Source organism: Tachypleus tridentatus, chromosome 1 (genome assembly GCF_004210375.1).
Source record: "Tachypleus tridentatus isolate NWPU-2018 chromosome 1, ASM421037v1, whole genome shotgun sequence".
Taxonomy (NCBI): domain Eukaryota; kingdom Metazoa; phylum Arthropoda; class Merostomata; order Xiphosura; family Limulidae; genus Tachypleus; species Tachypleus tridentatus.
The window spans coordinates 60,776,598-60,800,996 of NC_134825.1; the positions used below are offsets into that span (position 1 = coordinate 60,776,598).

General features: G+C 30.1%; 1 protein-coding gene across 5 annotated transcripts in view; it reads right to left on the bottom strand.

The window, feature by feature from the left end:
• Window positions 1-7,345: 7,345 nt before the first annotated feature.
• The window catches only part of Ccdc39 (Coiled-coil domain containing protein 39), a 64,902-nt gene continuing 47,848 nt past the window's right edge, over window positions 7,346-24,399 (bottom strand). For 4 of the 5 annotated variants that reach the window (XM_076500090.1, XM_076500098.1, XM_076500109.1 and 1 more), the window contains exons 15-21: window positions 19,580-19,719; window positions 17,599-17,671; window positions 16,360-16,519; window positions 10,793-11,103; window positions 9,630-9,746; window positions 9,037-9,232; window positions 7,346-8,017 (exon numbers count right to left, since the gene is read on the bottom strand). In XM_076500090.1, the coding sequence (XP_076356205.1) occupies window positions 7,980-8,017; window positions 9,037-9,232; window positions 9,630-9,746; window positions 10,793-11,103; window positions 16,360-16,519; window positions 17,599-17,671; window positions 19,580-19,719 (1,035 nt within the window). In that variant the 3' untranslated portion in view covers window positions 7,346-7,979. The remainder of the gene's footprint in view (window positions 8,018-9,036; window positions 9,233-9,629; window positions 9,747-10,792; window positions 11,104-16,359; window positions 16,520-17,598; window positions 17,672-19,579; window positions 19,720-24,399) is intronic. The other variant, XM_076500127.1, reaches the window with a different exon arrangement.

Genomic DNA, 24,399 nt, shown 5'->3' on the forward strand with positions numbered 1-24,399 from the left:
GTCACATTATCACGACTAAAAGAACAAACATGTTTGGTGTAACGGGGATTCGAACTCGCGACCTTCGGATTACGAGTCGAACGCCTTAACGCACCTGGCTATGACGTGCCCTTTCGTTGTTACTGCTTTACAAAAATGATGTGTACAGGCATACATTGTAATACTGTCCTACATACATACATCTACAAGGTGTTCGGAAGGTCACTGTGCACTTATATACTTATTAACAGACATGTTTCAATATAGAATACAAGAGGTAAATATGAATGATAATTATAAACAATGTTGAAAGTGACCCACGTTGGCATCAGTACATGCTTGGATTCTTCTTATTTTGTTTCTAAACACCGCCATCAGTTGCTGGCTTGAAATAGACTGAATGAATGCTGTTATCGCTACTTACAAAACTGCACAGTGTCTTTCCGAATACCCTGTATGTTGTATATGGTGTTAAAAGATAACGAAAAATGATATTGACAACCTACACTCAAATTTGAAGTTTGGTGCTGACATGCACCATCATACGATATCAGTTTCAGGGATTACAAAAAATAATGGTAATACATAAAGTAGTTTACACTCAAATTAAAGTAGAAATAAATTAAAATTTAAAATACAATAAATAATAACGTATGGAATACATTAAAATAATAAAGCATAGAATTGAAACAATGTAAACATGGTAAAGTAAACTATAATATTGGAAAATATATATAAAACTTCATTGAAGTAGAAAAATCTAATAAAATGTATTAAGTATTCTCTGGTAAACACAAATTGAAAGGCGATATGCATTTGTCATCAAATTTTCCGATTTTACTTTTTCAATATTTACAAGTTGATACTTTAATACGATTTTAAACGCATGAAGAGGTGTAACCTCGTGGATTGAAAACAGAGAATCTGGTCATAAGCCAGATTTGAACTACTTTGAGGATTATTTGTTTTATCAAATACAGTATTTGTGTGTAGTTAAGCACAAAGCAACATAAAGAGCAAAACGTGCTCTGCCCATCATGGGTGTGAAAACCTGGTTTCTAGAATTGCAAGTCCACAGACATGTTGCTATGCCACTAGGGATGAGGGCTCAAATAGATTTCTTGAAGCTGGAGATCCATATTTGAAAAAAAAGTTCTAATAAAGGTTTTATGAAGTTTTAAGTAATGCAAGCACTGAAACTTATTTTTTTTCACTGGTTTGTTTAACATGTATACTCTAAACCCATTTTAAACATTAATGTGTAGTTTCTAGTCTACAAATCTATTAAAATTAAAACCTATAAATTTAACATATTCTGGACATTTTGTGAGGAGGCATTTTAATTATTAATTGCTTCTCTTTCCAGGATTCCCTTCTCCTGTTCACAGATAATGCCAAGTGCAGTTTGTTTGTTTTTGAAATTTCGCACAAAGCTACTCGAGGGCTATCTGTGCTAGCCGTTCCTAATTTAGCAGTGTAAGACTAGAGGGAAGGCAGCTAGTCATCACCACCCACCGCCAACTCTTGGGCTACTCTTTTACCAACGAATAGTGGGATTGAGCGTAACATTATAACGCCCCCACGGCTGAAAGGGCGAACATGTTTGGCGCGTCCGGGATGCGAACCCGCGACCCTCAGATTACCAGTCGCACGCCTTAACACGCTTTGGCCATGCCGTGCCGAATGCCAAGTTGTGGGCTATAAAAGGCTGGAACAAGTGATAAAAAAATCAGACTGCTGCTTAGATATGCAAAGGAAAAGAAACTCCAGCAGTCACGTAATAGTTGTAGTAGTGTGAGAAGAGGCAAGTATGTTTTGGAATATCAACCACAATGTTATTGTTTTAACCTTCATCAGTACACCTGGGATCTATATGGGCCCCCAACGATAAATATTTTTTAATATTTTTTTATGTAATTGTCACATTATCATCCTCTGATACAAAAATAGTTTTGCAGTCGAATAATTTTCGTGAATAAAAAGTTGCATGGGGTACTTGCAGACCCCAAGTAATATACAGATTTGGAGCTCTGTGTCTTCATCAGGCATTATGTGTATGGACTCATAGAGGTTATCCATTGTGATAAACAGTGATTACGTATTTAGATCTCTTCTGAAGTAATGTGCACAACCTACTTTAGAGACGTCTCCAAAATCCCCGTGCAATGCAGAAAGGCATTAAATCTGCCCTTATGGATCTAGGATTGCTTGACACAAAACAGCATGCTGGTCAAGGTGTTCAAGCAACAAAAACTGACGTTATCTTGGCCCAAGAAACTCGGAGAGGATAGTCCGTCAAACCTGTACAGCATATTGAACCCATATCTACACTGATCACTCCACACCCAGTGTACTCTGTGATGAGTGTTTGTAAAATGACTGGTAAAAGATATGAGAAACACTACGTTCAATCAGAATAAGTTTTGCTTACATGTTGTCCAAATTTTGGTATTATTTTAGCCCTGAAACAAAGTCTGATGCAGTTCAACACCCTTGGGACCCCAAACACATTTTCGTATAATTTGGTGTTTCTTTGTTACATATTTGAGAAATATATTTCTTCATTCACTGTTTTATTAGATTTAGTTGTGAAATGTCAATCAAAAAAGTGGCCCTATATTATCGAAATATACGTTAATGATGACAATTTTTTGTCTAAATATGAGAAAATGGATACAAGTAAATTTCATATATTGTAATAATAAATCACACGTTACATATTTATGGTACTCGGCCTTTCTTACAGTTTATCTGCACAATGCTATGAGAAGCCAGCATGCTAACTTTTCAACGTTATGATCATTGAATACATGCAGGGTCTGTATAGACCCCAAGTGTACTGAAAGGTGGCTATTTTGACGTGTATTGATGAAGGTTAACCTGGTTTCACAAAAACCACAGAACATATATTATTATTACCAATTTTATTAATAAAATCACCATCAAAGTTGATTTTCATATTCAATATTTCTAATCATTGAGAAGTATAATTAAATTTCTTATTATCTAGTAGAAAGAGAAATGAAGCAGAAATTCCTAAACATGGACTAAGCATACAATTACAGATTAATTTTAATTTAATCTTATGTGCATTGATACTAATTATAAGCTTATTTATTTATTCTACGTAATCTTTGTGAAAAACAGAACAATTTGGGATTAACTGAAGATGGTTTCAGAAATGTTCTTTATGTGCATGTATGGAGCATTTACAAATTACAAAAAAATTAATGTAAAAATATTTCTAAATTCTTGAAACATAAAATATTTTATCATAATTGTAAACTATTATCTAAATTCACAGTTGTTTTTAATCTTTTATGGCTAAACACAGAAGAGTAAGTCAACTGACTGGAGCAACTCTGACTTTTCATCTGCAGGTAGATAAGAGTTATTACAGATGATTAAAAGAATGCTATATTTTATTTTTTTTTAATGATCAAACATGCTTTGGAAACTATTTCATATTACAATATTTCTTTTGTTTTTTTCAATTGCTTTAAATATTGATAATTTTTAATTAATGAACATTATTCACAATTTAGATTAAAAGTTAACTTTTCAAAAGAGATGTTTCATGAAATAATGTTTTTTTTCAAAGTATATTTGTCTGTTATTGTATATCTATAAACTAATTTTCAGAGTACTTTATAATAGAGATATTCTTTGAAAATGATCATTAAGTGTGAACATAAATCTTTCTGCATCAAATAAGAAAAAAGAAACATGTTATGTTCAACTGATGCTGATATATGAATGCTATTTCATAAATAACTTATACACAGTTATCTGATGAACACAGTGACAAACGTGGACAGTAATGATAGAGACTGTTACAATATAAACTTCTGCCAAAATATTTGTAAAGTATTTACTTTAACCATGAGTTTTTCTGTAATAACTGCAAGAACATTGAACATCTAACAAATAATCTACTAAATTACAATAACATATCTTTCAAGAGTCAGAGTTAATAAATGTTTAACACACAAGTTAATTCTTATTATACATGTAGTTTTGAATTTAAAATACTGTAAAGTGAAATTCTTGTTCATACTTACTTTTTAAAAATTTTTAGAACTTCAGTAATTTTGTTTTTAGTATATTGAAATAATATCTTTAATAAATATAAATCATGTTGCATATGTTGCTTTCTTATTGGTGTCACAGAAAAATTAATTAAGTTCCTCTAAGATCCAGGCACCTTCATAAACTAGTATAATTAATTTAGTTTTTCTTGATTTATAATTTTTAAGCTATTATCAATAATAAATTCTGGCTGAAAGAAGAGTAACTTGCCATACACCCATTTGTCAAGTGGCCTACAAAATCTATTTGTAACTCCAATGACTCCTGGCCAATGGAAGTTAATGGCAATTCTATTTGCCCTCTTCTTTGTTCCTAGATGTCCTCTCACAATTTACTTTTGAGCCAACTTCATTATTTGAGTCCAGTATTCTGTTGGCATTTTCATCTGTTTAATTTCTTCAGTATAACTGCCTTATAGATGTGGTACAGCACTACCTTTAAGTGCTCTATTCTGTAAGTATCTTTCCCCTTTGTCTTGTGCTTAATTTTCTCTTGGGCATTTTTGATAAGTTTCTGCAGAGAAGGTTCCTTCTTTCCTACTTCCTTATGTTCCAGTGAATCTACATTCAGGATGTCACCTTTTGAGACATGTAGGGGCTTAGTGATGTCTTGATTACCCTTCTTTTCTTGTGTTCTGGTGGTAACTATAGCTACTTCTTCAATCTTCTTTGACTAGTTCCTCCACATTTCAACTATCTGGCATGTTTACTGTTGCCAAGTTGTATATTGGTAGCTTCATACAGATGGCCGCAAGTCTCCCACATAGTATAGTGTGTCCATCTTTATTCTTCCTATGAAAAACTCTTTCATTGTCCCATTAATCATCACACAGAAATACTTTACCTGTTATCTGGTCATCAGATATTAGACTGATTCTCACTGCTGTACTGTTGAATCCAGTGTTTCATAGAACCTTCACTTTCTTGTCCCCAGCATATTCTTCACTTATTGGTGGTATGTTGTTATTTGGTATCACCTGTTGACGATTTTCACGTATTCCAAGAACTACTGGCACTGTTAGTCCATTTGCTAACATAACCTGATCACTAGTTGTGCAGTGATTAATCATAGAATTGGTACTTCCTTCTTGTGGTAAATCTTATGTGTCTTCTTGATTCTGTTTCTTTTGGCAGTAGCAGCCATGGTGCCAGTCACACATTTTTTGTTTCTTACTAGCACTATCTTTTTAAATAGATCCAGCTGCTCTGTGTTGAGATTTCTGCTGTTGATTACTAGTAATGGACTTGTACTCCTTTGCAATGTGTCTCATTTTATGACAAGCATAGCATCTCTTCCCCCTTCTGTCTATTAACTTCCTGTCACATTTGGTGGACTATTTCTTCTTGTCAGCCATCACTGGTTTTGAATTTAACAGGATATTCTTGGACTTGCCAGTTATATTATCTCCATGGACTTCCATATACTATTCTCCCAGCTTGTCACCCCTTCCACACTTCTGGTGCTCTTTCCATCAGGAGTAGCAATATGTCAGTTGAACATGTGATCATGAACTGTTCTCATATTAGTGGAACTGCCAGTTCCTCAAAATTATTTTCACATTTGGCCATGTCAGTCCATCTGGTGAAGTACTGCTGCAGATGTGCCACAAACTGAAATACAGTTTCTCCATTGTTAAGTTTGACTTCTCTGAACTTCCAGCTAAATCCCAAAATTATATCCACTTTTCTCCATCGTGTGAAGATTTTTCACAAAACATCATATGTAATGCTACATAAGTGAATCATATTTACTCAAATTGGGTCACATTTTATGTTGAAAATGTTGACAACCACTAGCTATAGATTTCTGTAGACCAATTGCAATGTGAGAGTCTTATCAATTGTTCTAGAACCCATTTTCACTGTGATAAACAAAACGATAATTTGATCTAAGTACATAGCTGAATTATGAAAGACCCATTATTAAAACCAAAACAACTATTATGAAGTTTAAATTCACAGGTTTGTGTAAGCCAAATGATTGCAAGTAACTATATTTTTAGCTTAATGTAGACAAAGAGAAAATTTTCAAATATGAGGTGTCCAAATGTTACTTTGATTATTAGAAAGTTGTAATAATGTAATTAGAAACTACTACTTCTGTATAATCAGAAACAAATACAGTTCTGCCACACTGCAGTTAACTTGCATGCCTACTTAACATACTTATAATCATTTCACCTTCAGAATCATCACAATCAGCTATCCATTAAGTTATAAATGAAGAATAAACTACAGACAAGGCTGATAACTGCTTTACACTTTCTTCTGACTGATGTGTTAACTGGCACAAATGTTCAAACAAGTATTCAGATGGTGAACTGTACACATATGTTCATAAATTATAATAAAACTAGTGTAAAAGCCAGTCAGAAATTACAGGAAACTATTGTTCAAGTAACAAAAATTATAGAATTTAATTAAAACGAATTTATTGCACCTCTAAACTGTAACTACTTCCCTAGTTTCGAAGCGATTCTTTATGCACTATATTTTTAGTAAAAACTATGCTGAAAAATGAAACGTTATTGTCAACAAAAGTGCATCTGCACTCTGAAAGAGATTTAACTACCATACTTGAGCATTTTCACTGTATTCTAGGTCAGGATGTAGAAAACATAACACAGACATTCCAGCACAAATTTTTCAACTCTATTGACTGTACAAATGATAAAAGATATTTGGTAGTAATAAACATTTACTTCTCTTTATATTTTACAGCCAAGTAGACAATACATGTATTAAAATACTAAAAGAATATAATTAATTAACATTTATTCACCACTCAAAACTTTTTAAACACTGACTATAACATCAGTAATAGTTAGGCATACTTAGACTAAATTAATACATAACTGTAATGTAACGCTTGGTTGAAACATTAGTTGGTAAATTTTGTTTTGCTTCTGGCTATAACTCAATGTGATAAAACTTCTGAATTAAAATATTTTGTTGTTATATCACCAAATTTATAAAAAAAAATATATAAAAATAAACAATTCTAACAAATCAGCAAGAATACTAAGCATTGAACATAAACCCAGCTGTTGGCCTGAGAACAATCTGTTGGTAAGCAACAATGTATATTAATAAAAGGGAGAGTGAAAGTATTCTTGACCAAGCAACAAAGAGATCAAACCTTTTATAGTTAGTGATGTCTACCTGTTATGTATGTCAGTTATAATGATCATGGAATAAATTAGCATGCCCAAAGAATTCAGAAAATAATTAGTATGTAGATATAATTGGGTAATATAAAAAAAGACCACTACATCTGAAAATGAAAGTTTAATACAAGTCATCAAAGTAATCAGAAAGCAACCTTAATCCTAATGAAAACGTGTCAAACTCCTATGCCCCATGCTTTTAAAGATACAATATATTTTTGAATGTATTTTTGTTATTTATTACATCATACTTACACAACTATTCTAAAAACTGCACCTATGGAATAAATATATAAATTTACTGCATGAATACTGTTGTGTAAATGGCTGACGTTATACATGTTACGTACCATATATGAATATATGTATATATTTAAAAGTACAGAAATAATTAATGAAAGTGGTTGATACCAAATAAAATAATACTATTTACTCAATGTTACAGCCAATAAAAAACTTAGTTACTACATAATACACCAGGAAGACATGTAAATAAGTTAAAGTATGCATTGTGTGTATGTTTGACAAGAATGATTAATCACAGTACTTTTTAACAAATACAAGATATTTGTACATGTTCTTGAGAACTTTAATAAAAATCACATATAACACTACTACTAAGCAATGTAGCAACAATGACAAGTGTTGTACTAATATTAGTAATTTTAAAACAAAATTGGACTCATGTCTTAATACATAAACAAACAGTATGGCTAACAATTTTATTAACTTCAGTGTCTGACTTTTATTGTTCTCTGGAACTTGGGCTCTTCATACCAGAAACTGTAAGACACAAAAATTTCGATTTAGTGTTCTGAGTAATGGATAAAAGTTAGTGGCATTAATATTAATTCTTTACTTGTAAATTTAGATAAACTGGAAAATCAGTTTATCAATACATTTTAAAATTATCATGTTTAAAGTTGGACAAGATTACACTTTTCTTTATCATTTTCAATATTTAATATAAGACAGCTGAGAAATGTTACAAACAACATAGTATGCACTTGATTAACAGGTCTTTTTGTTGAAGAATTAACTCATTATATTACTTTTTAGCATTATTTTTAAACATTCAACATATCTTTTAATAATATTTTCACTCAAACTTAATGTCACTGCATGTGATAGATGAAATGTTTTCAGGACTTATCACTTACAAACTATAATTTCCATTGGCTGTTCTATCAGATTTTAATCTAACAGTTCTAAAACACATTATAAAAATACTATATTTTATCCTAAATATGTCATACTATCAGATCATATTTTACCATATCAGAGGTCACAAAATGTTATTACTCCACTTGACAAAGATTGTAATTTATTACATTCCAAATGTTAATCCTCTTTACTTGATCTCAGTAGTTGGGTCTTGTTTGTTGTTAACACAAAACTATACAACAGGCTATCTGTGCTGTGCCTACTACAGGTATCAAAGCCTGTTTTTTTTGTGTTTCTTTTTAGTCTTCAGTTCTCATTTCAAAATTTTTTGTTTTACTTCATTAAAAGCAATTGAAAAAATATAAACTTATTCAACAAACTGTGGAAGACCACTCATACTTTATAAGTAACTTAAAGCTGGTTTTCAGTAGTTTAACCTTAATATGCACAAAGACAAACAAAAACCTATTTACTGAAAATATTTTTAGTGTTGTGATTCTGTAATGTTAATGTACGAACAATGGTTATTTGTTCTCAGGTTCATGCCTTTTATAAGAAAGGTATTACCCAAAAGTTACATTGACTTTCACACGTATAACCAAAGTTTAAATGCAACTATTCAGCGATGTAAGATTTACCTGGAAAATCAGTTCCAATCTGTATCTTTGCTGGGCTAATACTAACTTGAGAGCCTGAAGCACAGTTAGACAAATTAAGCCTTGATTTACTTGTTGAGATCTGACTGTCACTTCTGTTGGAGTTCACAGATGAAGCAGAAGAAGAGGCACATGAAGGGTGAGGAGAATTTTGTTTTGTTGGAAATGGAATGTTGGCCTATAACAATTACAGATAGTACTCAATAACATATCTGTATTTTATATGCCGAAAGGTTTATATCTTACAATTACTGGTAGCCTTTCAACTATCATACAAAGCAAGTTTATTCTGGTAAGAATACATCAATATTTGAAGTGCCTACTGTATAAAGAAGAGTGATCTGATTTACTATAAGCATGTTTTAAAGAACAAGTAATACTAAATGTCGAATGTATTGTATGTGGCACTGATAAATGTATATACTTGACCTGATTACATTTACATAAGCAGAAATCTTGACTGCTTCAAAATTTTGACATAAAAATAATCATTTATAAATAAGCAGTTATTTCATTAAACTTTTGTTTGGAAATTATATAATAGCAACACAGTGATCACAAAGAATACGTCTCACTTTGACAAACTGTTTTTTCATTTCCTCATTTATGTCTAGGTTGTAAGCTGACAAGTCAACCAAAATATCCCGACACTTTTTTGCTACTTCCTGAAGGAGACGTATTCTGATATCTTTCTGGAAAATATCACATTTTTATGTAATGAAGTATCTCAGTGAAGTAAAATATTTAATATTTTCTTTCTAAGCATTGTTTCTGCATAAATAATGCATAAAATAAGGTTAAACACTAGATATTTTTTAATATTCTATTACATTTTGCAGCTTAGAAACTGTTAAGATGTACGTTATTCTTTCTCATCTTGGGTAATATAATTAAAAAGGACAAGCTTTATTCCTTAAAATTATTAAAAATAATATCTATAGAATGTAATACAACTAACAAAATTAATCCAGGAGTTGTATTTAGACTTCACATTAAAAGAATTCTGTATTTTATGTTTAAATATTAATAAATCAGTCATGACAAAAGGTTCCCTGCAATTGTTTCTGTATCAAAATTCTAGCACTATAACAGAATTAAGTTTTGAATAAAAAATTTTTACAATTATCAGATTTATTGCTATAATATTCAAGAATTTTCTTTTACTTTATAAAATTCCAAACTTGTTAAACAATGCTAACATCAATCAATATACTGAACACAATCTGTGTATGAGAATGAAGAAATGATGTAATATTGGTAGATTTGTATATTATTTTACAACAATATTGTAAGACACAGGCACTTATAACTAGTTTCTGAACACATGTAAATACATAGATTATGACCCATTGTTGCACATGCACATGCATGTAAGAATTAATTAATTAATTGTCGTTATAACTATTATATAATACATCAATAACAGTAGAAATTGATAGGCATTTAGGAATGAAACAGAATTTATGTTACATCACATTATGACACTTATGCAAACTGTGTATAATAAAACTAAAAATAATTAATGGATGGAAATTTAGAGTAAAATCTTGTAACTGTAAAGTAATTTTATAGAAGTATGCTCCCACTAAAATGTTGGTCTAAATAATAATAAAAATTTATCTGTGGAATTTTGTATTATAAAATATTGCATGCTAGTTGCATGACTATTTTAATTTTACAGCACTTTAATATTATTCATGACACTGTTTAGAGTTAATACATGAAATATACATAATACCTTATAATTTGTGAGGCATTCTTGAGAAAATAATTCTTGAAGTTCAGTGTTTATTCGTCCAGTTTGTCTTTCTGCACGAGTTATTTTCTTTTTCTGTTCTTCAAGTTCCTTTTGAAACATTGTTGATGTAGAATCTTTTTCCTGCAATAACCTCTCCACGTGGGTTTTTTTATTTGAAACATCTACCAATCCCTGCTCTAAAAAATGACAATCATTCTGCAATTGTAAACACTGTTTTTCATTCTCATGGAGTTTTTCCAAGCAGTCTGTTAGCTGACTCTGAAGTATAAGAAGCTGTTTCTTTTCTTCATCTACCAGTAAAAAACAAAAAAACTCCTCTTTGTAAGTAATGCTAACAATAAAAGTTCATATAATTCTGTTTGTTTTTTAATTTCATACAAAGTTACTTGTACACTCTACACTAGCCATCCTCAATTCTGGGTTGACAGACTAGAGGGAGACAGCTAGTCAACCCTACTTATTGCTAACTTTTGGGCTGATCTTTGTCAAAAAATATCAAGATCAACTGCTACATTATAATGCACCTACTCCTTAAATAGAGAGCATGTTCTGTGAGAGGTTTAAATCCTATGACTTAACCACCAAGCCATGCCATGTCCCACTCAAATAGGAATTAAAAGTAGTCACAGGTATAGTTTTGAGCCAACACTCAAAGCATTTCCAAATAATACAAAATAAGAAATGATAAATTAAACAAACAAAAAGTTGAAAAGGATATCAAATGCCTAGTTGAGAGTGAAACTTGAGAAAAAGACTTGGAGAACTAATTATAAAAGTAGCAAAGATGGAAAAGACAACATTTGGAAAAACTTCTTTCTCCTTCAGGTAAGCTTGCACTGATAAGGCATCTAGGAAGACTAAAGTAAGTTTAGTGTGATGACTGTCTAGTATTTCTTGTAATGTGGTTGGTAGAATGATCTGCGATTTAACCAATAGTAGCCAAAAACTGCTGATTTTCAGTCTCTAGTTTTTGTTTACAATGGATTAATCATGTTAACATAAAAAGAGTCTTGTCATTTTCCAAATTTGAGTAAATTTTATATGTATATTGCAAACTGCAAAGTCCATCCAAGCAATTTTTTATTGTCGGTTTCCTGTTTGAAAACTGCACATGCATATAAAACTCAATGTTCACTTTGGAAATAACAGGAGAACAAGCATGAATAATGTTGATGATAAAATTTTATTTCACAAGCAGGTCGTTCTATACTATGCTGTTAGAAATATTTCACAAGCAGGTCGTTCTATACTACTCTGTTAGAAATATTTCACAAGCAGGTCGTTCTATACCACGCTGTTAGAAATAAACCATGCTATCATTCACATTTCAAACTGTGATGTAACTTAAATAAAATAAAAATGTAAACTTACCATATGTTATTGTTAAGCAACTCTTAACATGACTGAAATGTTCAATAATTATTTTCCACAGTGGGTGGTATAAGTAACTCAAGAGTTTTTGCTCTTGAGTGAAACCAAGACTGAAAAAAATAACTTTTTTGAAGTCCATCAAATAATTTAGGTTGTTAGATTAACCTAAACTTTACTTGTCACTGGGGATGAATCCTTCTGCTTGTGAGCCTATAATCATCCTAATATATTTTACGTTCACTAACATGACAAATGTTGAAGTTGAATTTTATGCTTTCATTAGTCAAAACTAATGAGCAGCTTTCATGTTCTTTTATTCTTGCTTCAAAGTGTCTTCAGGTTCTCCAATGTAGGTTTGCTTATAGGAACATTTTATATATTATGTTTCTGTGGTTATCATCGCATGTTCTTGGTTTATTTTTGATAAAGAATGGTTACTGTGTTACGTGAGGTTTCCAGCTGACATCAGTACTGAACTTTTTAACTACCTGTTTCATATTCTCATTTAGAGTTTCCATATAAGGAAGTTAAGTAATGTTGAACTTGTTTTTCTTGTCTCTTGAATAAGTTTATATTTATACATTCTTTGAGCTATCGGTGATGAAACTAGAACATACTACCCATTGTATTTAATATGTTGGCATTTATTATTGACTGAATTTTCATCATTTTTCTCACCACTTGAACTACTTCTATAGCTTAGTCCCCAGTACTTTGTCCTTAAATGTCACTCTGAACTAGACAGTTGCTGCCAATTTCAGCTTTGAAGGCTCTACGTAAATTACCTATAAAAGAATACAAAAATAAATATTAACAATTTTATAAGTATGACTGAATCCTATTGGAAGGTGACCATTTTACTGGCAAAAAGCCTGTAACTTGTTTTATAAAGTATTCAGTCTTTGTGTGATAAAGAGAAAAATAAACAACTTCAAATCATTAACAGTAACAGTACCACCACATTTTACATACATGATGCACTGTAGAATGAAATAAATAAAAATGTTCAAACAAACATAATTTCTCAAGTCAAATAAAGAAACTGTTGTATTCTATAGGTACAAAACAATCACTAGCAACAAAAAGTTATAGCTTCTTGAGATAAGCCACAAATAGCCAATACTCAAGAAATTAAAAAAAACAACAGAAATGTTAGATTTAAACATGTAAAATAATACTAAAACAAAACAATGATAAATTAATGTCTCTCTCTCTCTTAATGTGATCAGTTTTTTGAATGGGTTAAAAACTTCACACTACAATTTTGAGTACATTAAACTATACCAAAAAATACAAATGATACCAATATGAAGTGTGAGCTTAACCCTTTAAACATCTTTCTGTGCAAATCACTGTGTAACATTCAAATTTATTCAAACAACTTTACTATCATTGTATTCAATGACATTAATATAATAATGTTTGTTATGTGTAATGATGAGAAATTCACTTGAAGTAAAAATGTATTCTCAAGACAGCTGGGTATGGGTGTTAAAACTTTAATTAAAATAAGGTACAGAACAACGTTTCAGTCTTCTGAAGATTACCTAACAATGTTAAAACAATGTTCTGTACTTTATTTTAATTAAAAGTTTAATACCCATACCAGCAGTCTCGAGAATACGATATTGTACATTATAATTCATAGTTTTATGTTACCTAAGTTTAACTCCTTATTTCAAATGAAATGTTTAAGCAAAACTGTTTTAATTTAATGCAAAAGAATTCATAAATTTGAATTTTTCACAATCTCTAAATTGAACGAGCAATTAAAGTGTGTAGATGTACGTCTAAAAAACTATATTTACTATGTTAATTACACATATACTCTAAAGTTCTTTGGCTAGTTTCCTTGATACAATAGGTAAATTGTTCCAACTTTCTACATTTAGTGTTAAGATTTACAAGCCTCATGTACTCAGATGATACACATTAAAAATAATTATAAAAAAACTAATTTTACACTATAGCTTAACATTAGTTATTTTGAAATTGGAAATTGGTTTTTATCAGGTAGATATAACAACCAGTAGTATTGTTGGCTGTTTTGCCCATAATAATACTTACATTTGTTTCTTGCCTAAGTAAGTTATATAGTTGAAAGAGAGTTAAATTGTATTTAGATTTCACTTTTGTGTCTTAACTATATTTTAAAATGCATAATTGAGAAGTTTAAACTTTTTTTTAAATACATCTGAAACATTGCCTCAGTTCTTCAGGCTTACAGTCTTGCATAAGTGCAAGAGAATTTTACTGAAGACTTGTGCATTCTCCCTGAAGACATTGATTGTAACACACCTAGGTACACCAACGACTCGTGTAAAGATAAATAATAAACAATAAAGGACACGTAAGGAAAATAAAAACATTACAAATAAACTGTACATAAAAAGAAAAATACCTTAGATAACAAATATATACATAGGAAGATCTTTTAAGATATTCTAGGACAAGTTAAAAGGTGTTTAATTTTGTATTTTCTTCACATTAAACATTTCATTGCACTGTGTGTTGATGATAGTAACTACAGTTAGTGATATGGTAGTGAAATGAAAAATAAAATATAGATATTTAAACATACTCAAAATGAAATCACCTTGCACTCAAACTATGCAAATAACTACATATAAATAACACATTTATTAATTTAAAATAATATAATCTTTGTGTACATGATACTTATAATCTTTAACAACATTTTGCCATTTTTGTAAGTTACTGGATGTACTGTTGCACTAGTGTCTTTTCCCAGTTAGCTATCTGCAAATTGCAAAAGGTTAGAAATTAGCCACTTTGTATTGAAAACCTGCTCAGTGAAAAATACTGAAAAACATAAAAATACTGAAGTCCCAGTAAACTCAGAAATACTTATATAAATTAACTAATACATAACCAAAATGTGTTAAGAAAATGCTCATTAAAAACCAAAATAAAACTCAGAGCCCCAAGTATCCAAGGCAGGTATTATAGTTATAGGATCAAGATGAAATGCAACCATGGCAAAAACATTGCTTGACACATAACAGTTGAAGCTACAGAATGTGAAAAGATATGATATAGACACATGGTTTTACAGTTGTTAAAATGCAGTAATGACAAAAAGAGGTAAAAATTATAAATCTTAACAAAAGAAAATTACAATTTAAAATACTAACTTTGAAGAATAGCATTTTTCAGTTATTACAAAATACATAAATGTGTTTGTTTTTTTATATTCAAACCATGATTTTGAGGTATATATACACATAAATTCAAAGGTCTACATTCACACAACCAAGCTAATTATTATGCCTCGTATTAGTGATAAAATTAATAATAAAATGCTGAAAGCTGATGAAACAGTGAAACCCACACACCTAATACTTGTGATCACACACACACTAGACTTCAGATGCTTTTCATTCCTGACAAAAAATAGCATTCTGGATAAATTTTTTATGAACTATAACAACCAATCCTGCTGGTGAGTTCTGATATTGAATAAAAGACATACTGCTGGACAGCAACATGCATGAAACAAAAGAAAGACCAAAACACTCTGACTTCACACCAAAATAGGAATAATTCAGCCTTTTGAGATCAGGAGAATCTCACAGATATCTCATCCCTCTTACAGCAGAATTGCTTAAACAAATAGTATGAAACTTAGCATAAACTAACTAAAATCTACTTTAGCTTAGAAAACATGGATTCTTTTTTATTCCCTTTCCCATATCTAATTAGTTCTTGGGTGATATTCATTATCATATTTCTATTAATACTTTATTTTGTTGATTGCAGCAAAAAAGTAATAGAAACATTGACAAAGCTTTATCAGTTATCTAGAACCTAATCTTTTGAAATGGCATCACCATATGTTTGTCAAGCTAGATATCATGATTTTTGTATCAAAACTATATTTTGATGTTGTGGAACATTTTATAGATATTGTAATGTCACAGAAAACTGGGAATATTTAGGAGGATATGTAACAGCCCTTTCAGAAACAAAATATATGTAAACTCAGATCAGAAACTTAGCATTACACATGACAAAATGTTGCTAGTAATTAAATGTATTCAAAAAATAAAGAAATATGAATCAACTTGGAGTATCAGGATGCAAGGTCTTATACTGGTTCTTAAAGATAAACATATATTATGATTATTCTCACTGTACACAGTTATTTCACTAACCTTCTTCACTAACTGGTTTTAATGTCTGCCTTAATTGAGTGTTCTCAGCTAGAACCAGCTCTACACTATTCTTCAAAGCCACCATTTCTTCTTCTGCTTGAGATACAACAGCACTTAGCTCCACCCCACGAAGTCTAAGTTCCTCCTTCTCTTGTGCTGCCTATTAAATGAAGTTTTAAAAAACTATTATGAACAATCAAAAGGTTCGTTAATTTAATTTCTAAAATAATCACTACAAGAATTTAAGTGCAAGTTTTGCAGACACACACACAAAAAAAACAACAATCAATTATCTATTACATAGTATCAAGTTTTTGAATACATTTTCACTGCTTAGAAAGCGCCCTATTTAAAATTTTATACATAAAAGAAATTAATTCATATATACATGTATACAGATACATTAACTGTAATTTAGTCATTACACAAAATCATATCAGCTAATGAGTATAACTTAAATAATAACACATCATACTTCATTTCCAGACTCCTGAGCACTTTTAGGTATCAAGTGCAGAACTACAAACCAAATTTAAATAAAACTAATATCTTAACTCTATTTTTAACAATTTTCTGGATCGGAATATATGGTTTGTAGCAGTTACAAGATATACACTTTCAGAAAATAAAGATCAGGCTAAGAAAACTACTGTATATTTATTATATGTGTTTAAGAGTATTTTATTGGGTTTATGTTGTCAGATATATTTGATAAACAGTAATGATTTGTAGTTTTAAATATTTTATTTTATACCAAACCCACATTAGGTTATCTGCTGTCTGTTTTAAACTGTGTTGCTATTAGGCCTTGTATTGTCAATTACACAGGCCTGCAATGGTTTCATTGTCTTGATATTTTTACATTTTCTTCAGTAATTCCTGTATGCTGAATCCAAAAATGATATCCATTTTATTTCAAACATACAGATTTTTCATAAAATGTCATAGGAACTTTTACATAAATGAATCATTTTGAAATTGGGTTACATTTTGTTATGGTTAAAGTGTTTACAACTATTGATATAGATTTCCCTAAATCAATCGCAAGTCTTATCCATCATCCTAAAACACACAATAAACACAGTGCTAGTACGTACACAGTTAACAGGCTGCATAACATGTAATTTATGAATAGTATTTGTTTGTTTGTGCACTTTTCTTTATATTTTTCTTTTCGATATTAATTATTCACCATTACTTTTTAAAATTTACAGAATATAAGACAGTATAGGAATTTACCTTGATAAGCAAATATGCCTGGCTTTTTTCATCTTCTTTATTTACTCCCAGTGTTCCTAATAATAGTTGGTACCTTAATGAAAATAATTAAAAACAGGCTTAAATAGTCAACAACATACAAACATTCCAACAATTATCTACATAATATGTAATAACAATGTATAATTAATCTATATTAGAAAATCTAGTACACAGAGTTATTTTAACATCTGTAATGCTGTTTTTTATTTTTCTTCTTTTCATTATTTTACATCAAGTTTTGCCTTGTCTAATCAGAGACTAACTGACCATCTATTAAGTGATAACATAATCTGAACCAATTATTAAGTATATTAGATTCTAAAAGACCCAGAAATCCTTGACCTTTCAAACAACTGTTTACATTTCTTCAGGAAGAAAAAAAAATTAACTATTCAAAAGAGATAGATTTTCTGTATCTTTTGAAACTTACTTGGTATTTTTATGATTTTGTTCTGGTCATTCATTCATCATAGCTATTACATATATAGAAGGTGGATTAAGAATTTAACCTCAGAAGCTGAAAAGTCTTCCAGGCAATACGAAACTAAGCAGCATATTTTATAGGAGTGTGAAAATCAGATTCTGAATGTTTGTAAAGGATAGGATTAACACAGAAAGTTGTAAAATATGCCCATTAAATTGTAAATATTTTCCCCATTATTTATTATCAAAAGAAGCTCCAATTATTTATTTGATGCCTGGAGAAACATTCTTAGTGCAAAATATTTGAGCACAAAAACATGTATCAACTTGCCTGCATACTTGTTTGTGACAATCATTTTACAGAAAAACATTTTGTTGATAAGACTTCTTATTTATTTGAAATTTGTTTTTAATGTTTTTAACATACAATCTAATAATAATGATACAATGTCTGTATTTATAGATCACATTTATCTAACTGCATAAACAAAAAACATTTGAAATTATGTAAAAACATCACATAAAATGTAAGACTATTCAATATTCTCATCATTCAGGCTGAATCCTTTAAAACCATAAGTGTCAGTAAGAGGTTTATTGTGTTGTACAATAAACCATGATAAACTACAATAATAAAGCATCTACTTTTGGTTTGTTTTTGTGGTTGATAGCAAATTCAGTATTAGTATCATTGCTAAATGAAGACACTTTCCCTCTAATTACTACTAAATGTCTCCATAAAATAGGGTTAAAATACAATATCACATGGAACAACAATAATTAATTACTTAGTATAGCACAACTGTTAATAGTTATGATTCCTTTTAACCTAAAATAGATTTCCTCATAAAATTCTAGATAAATTATATCATTATAGTGGCTGGCATATCTATTCAATGCACAGGTAAAGTATAGAGACCAAATCTGTACACCAACTCCCCATGTGCCTTTGAAGTTTGGTAAAATTCAATAGAATAAATAGTATAAAGAACATACAGGGGTCCACACAAGTAACAAAGGATAGTCTGAACCAAATGCCAACCCTTATGTCATTCCCTGGTGATCCATAAAACATGTCAATTTTAGTTAAAAATAGTCAGAAAATGAAAGCATGACCAGAGTTAGGTGGCAGATCAAATCAGTGATCCACTTTCTATAACACTTCTTAAGGAACTGTAAGGGTGCATACGATATTTTCTTGAAATCAATTAAAAAGTGCAAGCTTGAAATGTAGATACACAGATGACACTTCTTCCGGTGATATATATATATAAAATTATCTCTTTTGCTTAGAAACAGGACAAAAATATTTCACCGGAATCCCTTTCAAAACAAAAACTCAAAAGCCAAATTATATGTTATGAACAGTAAAAGAAAGAGGACAAGCTACTACTTAAGAAATGAGCATCTAATGCTTCACTTTTTTTCAAGAGGAACATTAAACTGGGCTGTTTTCTGAAAAAAGAAAACAGGTAAACAAAGCCTTCCATATAACTCTTATGATCTAATCACCACATCAGGTAACTCTTGGATTTACCTTGTCTGCATGTTGTTGATCTTGTTTTTACATTCTTGAAGTTGTTGGCTAAGATCATGTTTTTTCTGTTGGGCAAGATTTATTTCTGTTTGCAACATTTCTTTACAACATTTTATTTCTTCCTTTCTCTCTTTCACTGCCTGTAAAACAACATATTTCATTTTATTACTAAAGTTCATTCTGAGAAAAAAGCTATTTCACTGAAAACAAAGCACACTACTTGAATTTAGATATCAACACCATAAATTAAAAATTAAGTTTCCAAGATTTCAAACAAATGGACAGTTTGAATTTAAGTTATAACCTTTACATTCCCAAATACAAATAGTTCAAATTAGTTATGTTACAATATTTACTACTTGCAGTTAATTAGATATAAGAGAATTTGTTCAACAATCACAGTTTCTTAGCCACAGATCAAACTCACTCTTATTTGTAATAACCAAGATTATCTCATATCACATTTTCAACATAACATTCCTTCAGTTTTGTGGGACATTTAACTGTACTTTGGTTAGTGATTATGGGCTTAGTAATTTTACAAAATATTATGACCTCTTATAAACTTGTCCATAGTTTAATCCTTTTGAAGATAATGAAAAGTAGTTTTAGTGTATTGACCACCATAAGTTTTACCTCCCATCCATTCAAGTTTTTATTATGCATATAGTTCATACTAGCTATATGACATAAGAACAAATATGAAAACTAGACCAGCTTTCTCAAACATCAGGAGACAACAAGTCGAGTGGTTTGGACACTTAATTACACAACATTCAAATTCTCTGCCACAAAAAGCATTCAATACAAAGATTACAAATACAATTCAAAACATAAATGAATGAGAAGAAAAATTACAACCACATACACAATGAATTGAAGGTGTCCTTAGCACCCTCAGGAACATGATGATAAAGGAACAGAACAACTGAGGAAAAAATTATCTTTGTATTTCTCCTCATTGCTGCAAGGCATTAGAGGAAGGTTAAACAAAGTTATATTAACTATATAACTGTCCTGTATATGGTTTGACATTGTATCATTAGTTACGTTGGTTTTTTGTAATTACTTTAGTAGCCATATTTATTATTCTTATAACTTTCCTTCCTAAATCTTATTACTTTCATTGAACACTCTCAAGGCTTATTATATCTACTTATCAGCTTTTGGTTCCTGTTACCTGCTCTTTGTGTTTTGTTAAGTGACAGAAGTTAGTTACAAAAGTAGTTGTGCTAAAGTATGTTTAACATATTGTTTTCTATTTAGCACTACAGAACCAGTACTACAAATATTTATTGTATTATTCATTTATTACATTATATATATATAAACATAAATTTGAAGATCTGTTCTTGTTAATGTTATATGATATGACCACATACCTAAATTTTAACAAGAATCATAGCAATTTACCTCAGACACCACAATTCTCTTCAGATACACTGTCACAGCTGTTTAATTGGTTTTCACTGGTCAAAAAATGCTTTTACAGAGAGTTTGTGAAAGTTCTGCTTCCTCATGAATATACTGACATAATGTTATTTAATTACCATTAAATCTAATGACAGTATTAGAAAACAAATGCCTAGTGTTTGTACATGTAAGAAAGGCATAATATATTTCTTTATTATCTTACTTTATATTTTTATTATTAAACTTTTATTGTATATATTATTTTGTATATTTAGTTTAGTAACTTAAATTTCCTACAATAGCTTAACCTTGTGAGACATTACTGATATTATAAATAAAAGGACACTCCACTAAAGAAACAATACATTACACAATTTTTCAGAAGGAATGTAGGAATGACTATTTAATTATCTATACTAATTACCCAATTCAGTTCAGTTTATCTTGGTAGTAGTTTTAGTTTTACCTCATAAGCTCTGAAAGGGCTTGCAAGACAACCAGGGGTGCTCAGAAACATTCATTTCTCTTCAGCCTCACTCACGAACATAAGGTTTGGTCATACAAGAGTACATGTTGGTATCTCAACTTAATGCTGTGATGACAATGTGTGGAAAGTGCAAACTGTTATAAAGTGCTGAGTTGTCAAAAAGAGGCAGGCCAGGTTGCATGAAGGAGGCCAAGAGAATAGATTTAGGAAGGAGACAGAGTCAGCAGTGTAACTTTTAATAATAATAATAATAACAAAAGTACTAAAAATGAAATATAATTGTAATAAATAAAATGTATATAAAATAAAATAACCTTGCTAAAGTAGCTAGGTGGGAGATGGCTCTTTCAGGGTCTAGAGATCTATAAATCTCATGGCATAGAATTTGTTTGTGGGAGAAACTGGAGTACCAGAAGAAAACAACTAACTGTCATTGAATAGGCATCGAATAGTCTACCTGTCCATTACCCAAAGATGAAAATGAAAGAGCTTCATTATTTATTATACTACATAATTAAAATAACATTTCCATTATATGATGTTACTTACTGTATTAAAAATATATATATATATATTAGCCCAGGAGGCAGGAGTTTTAGTTATGCATGCAATTTCTTGAGTTTGTGAATTCCTTACAAGCATAAATTTAAAATATTTTGATGCTAGATTGATAAACCAGTCCCGTAAAGGAGGCATTTCAGTTAATGGTTCAAAGTAACCTGGTGGAATGTAATTTAGTAGTCAAAACGAGATTTTGATAACTATGTTTTGGAAGTTTTGTAGTTTTGAACATTGTTTAGTCGTCATGTTATAGATTGTCCTGTTGCCATACTAGAATAAAGGTCTAATATATGCTTTGTAGATTGTTACAATGGTTCTAGCTGCACATCTTTTGTTAAGTCCACTGAGATTTCAGAAAATTAATTCTTGTACTAGTTTTGCTGATAATATTATTAAGGTGTTTCCTCCATGATAGATTTGACATAAAGGTTAAGCCTAGAAATTTAATGGTGTTCTATAAATTGATGTTTGTGTTATTTAATTTTAATTTGAAATTATTGAATTTTTTCTGAATTTATTAGCTATTTTATGTAATGAAACTGCTTGAGTCTTAGTAGGGTGGAGGGCTATGAGATACAGTGTCAAGTGTTGTCTTGAATCTAAACATAATGGTATTTGAGTGCTTGAAGTACTCTATATAGCTATGTTGTTAGTATATTAGGATGTTAAAGTGTAGTTTGGGGGAGGAGGGTATGCCGTTAATGAAAATATTGTAGAGCACAAGGCTAAGTACCGATCCTTGGGTACTCCAGCTGTTAAAGTGAAGGGTTTGGAGAAGATAGCTTGTTCTAACCTAAAGTTAATATTGTTTCATGTGTAAATCATACTAGGTATAAATTATTCAAAGATATTATACAAAAAAATATTTTTTGTAAGGTGAAACCAAAGTAATTGTTTAAACTAATGGCAATGGCACAATCATGTACTGAGATGCAATTTAAAAGCTAATTTTAGAATAATTTAAAGTATGTGTATTCATTTTAAAAAGTTGAAATGACATTTTTGCAACTCAGAATAGTCCTGTGGTCACTCTTCTGTTCTAACGAAAATATTTTTCATGACACATGAGCCATTATTAATTTATAATTTAACAACAACTTATCATATTGATTTGGTTACAAAAGCCCTGATGAGGTTATTATTTCAATTATACAAATTTTTTCTAGATATCTATTTTTAATAATTATTATTATAAGTAACTCATATAGTTACATACATGTATGTTTACTGCAATTTAATTTTTATATCTCAGGAAGTAGATTTAGGAAGAGTAAACAAGTTGTGACAATTCATGGTATTTAACAAAAAATGTAAAATGTACATATTTCAATCACTTGTTGAAGAAATATGTTATGAAGATATCAAATTACGTTTTAATACAATTTACAGAAATGAGTTTCTAAAACAAAAGGATGTTGGTAATTATTTGCTGGATCACATGAAAGAAATGTGTCCAAGTTCATGATTATATTGCATTGTGGTACTAAAAAATACTTTTATTATTTTCTAATATGAATGACTGACTTGTAACAATGCTCCAAAATTGTTTAATCATATGTCAGAAGTATATGAAAAAGAATGTTCAGTTGGATAAATAAACTAGAAGTTGAAGTTAATGTTTGTATGATGGCATTTGTTATCAGTGATAACTTTTGTTAGAAATCAAAACCACAAAAGAGAAAGGAATCTAGTATTAAAAACCTTAATGTTTCATGTCCATGATATGTTATGATATAAAAATGGGATAAGAACAAAACTGACTAATCTATTCAAAATGTAATAAAAATGCTTGGACTGCTGAAAGATATTTTTTTGCAATGAAATAGGTCTTGATTAACTGTACACCCAAACAGGGTTTCAGGGTTTGCAAATTTTAGGTTTATCTTGTGGTTATTAGTTTTATATGTTAGCTAGATTAATGAATAATTCATCTTGATTTAGCTGAAAATACAGTGGTTGAGAAAATGAATGTAAACAACCTATCAAAGTAAAGCTTGACAAAATAACAATTTTGATTTTTGTCTGTAAACATATTATTATTAGTCAAGTCTAACATATTTAATAAACAGCACTTTTAACACAACACCAAAATTTAAATAATTTCACAAAACCCACTGAAAGAATTTCTGTTGTAAATATTTTCAATTCATAAATATAATTACTTGAGTGTTTTTTTATGATTTTTTTTGTTTAGACAAATAAGAATTCTGTATAGGCCTTTGTAAATTGTTTTCACTCTTTTTTTATTTTGCTTTTCTAATTTTTTAATGTGTGTGTGTGTAGCTTGCAGTTTTTGGTCCATCAGTTCTCCTAACTTCCTAAATTATAACTATCAAAACAATAAAAAAGATAAAATATC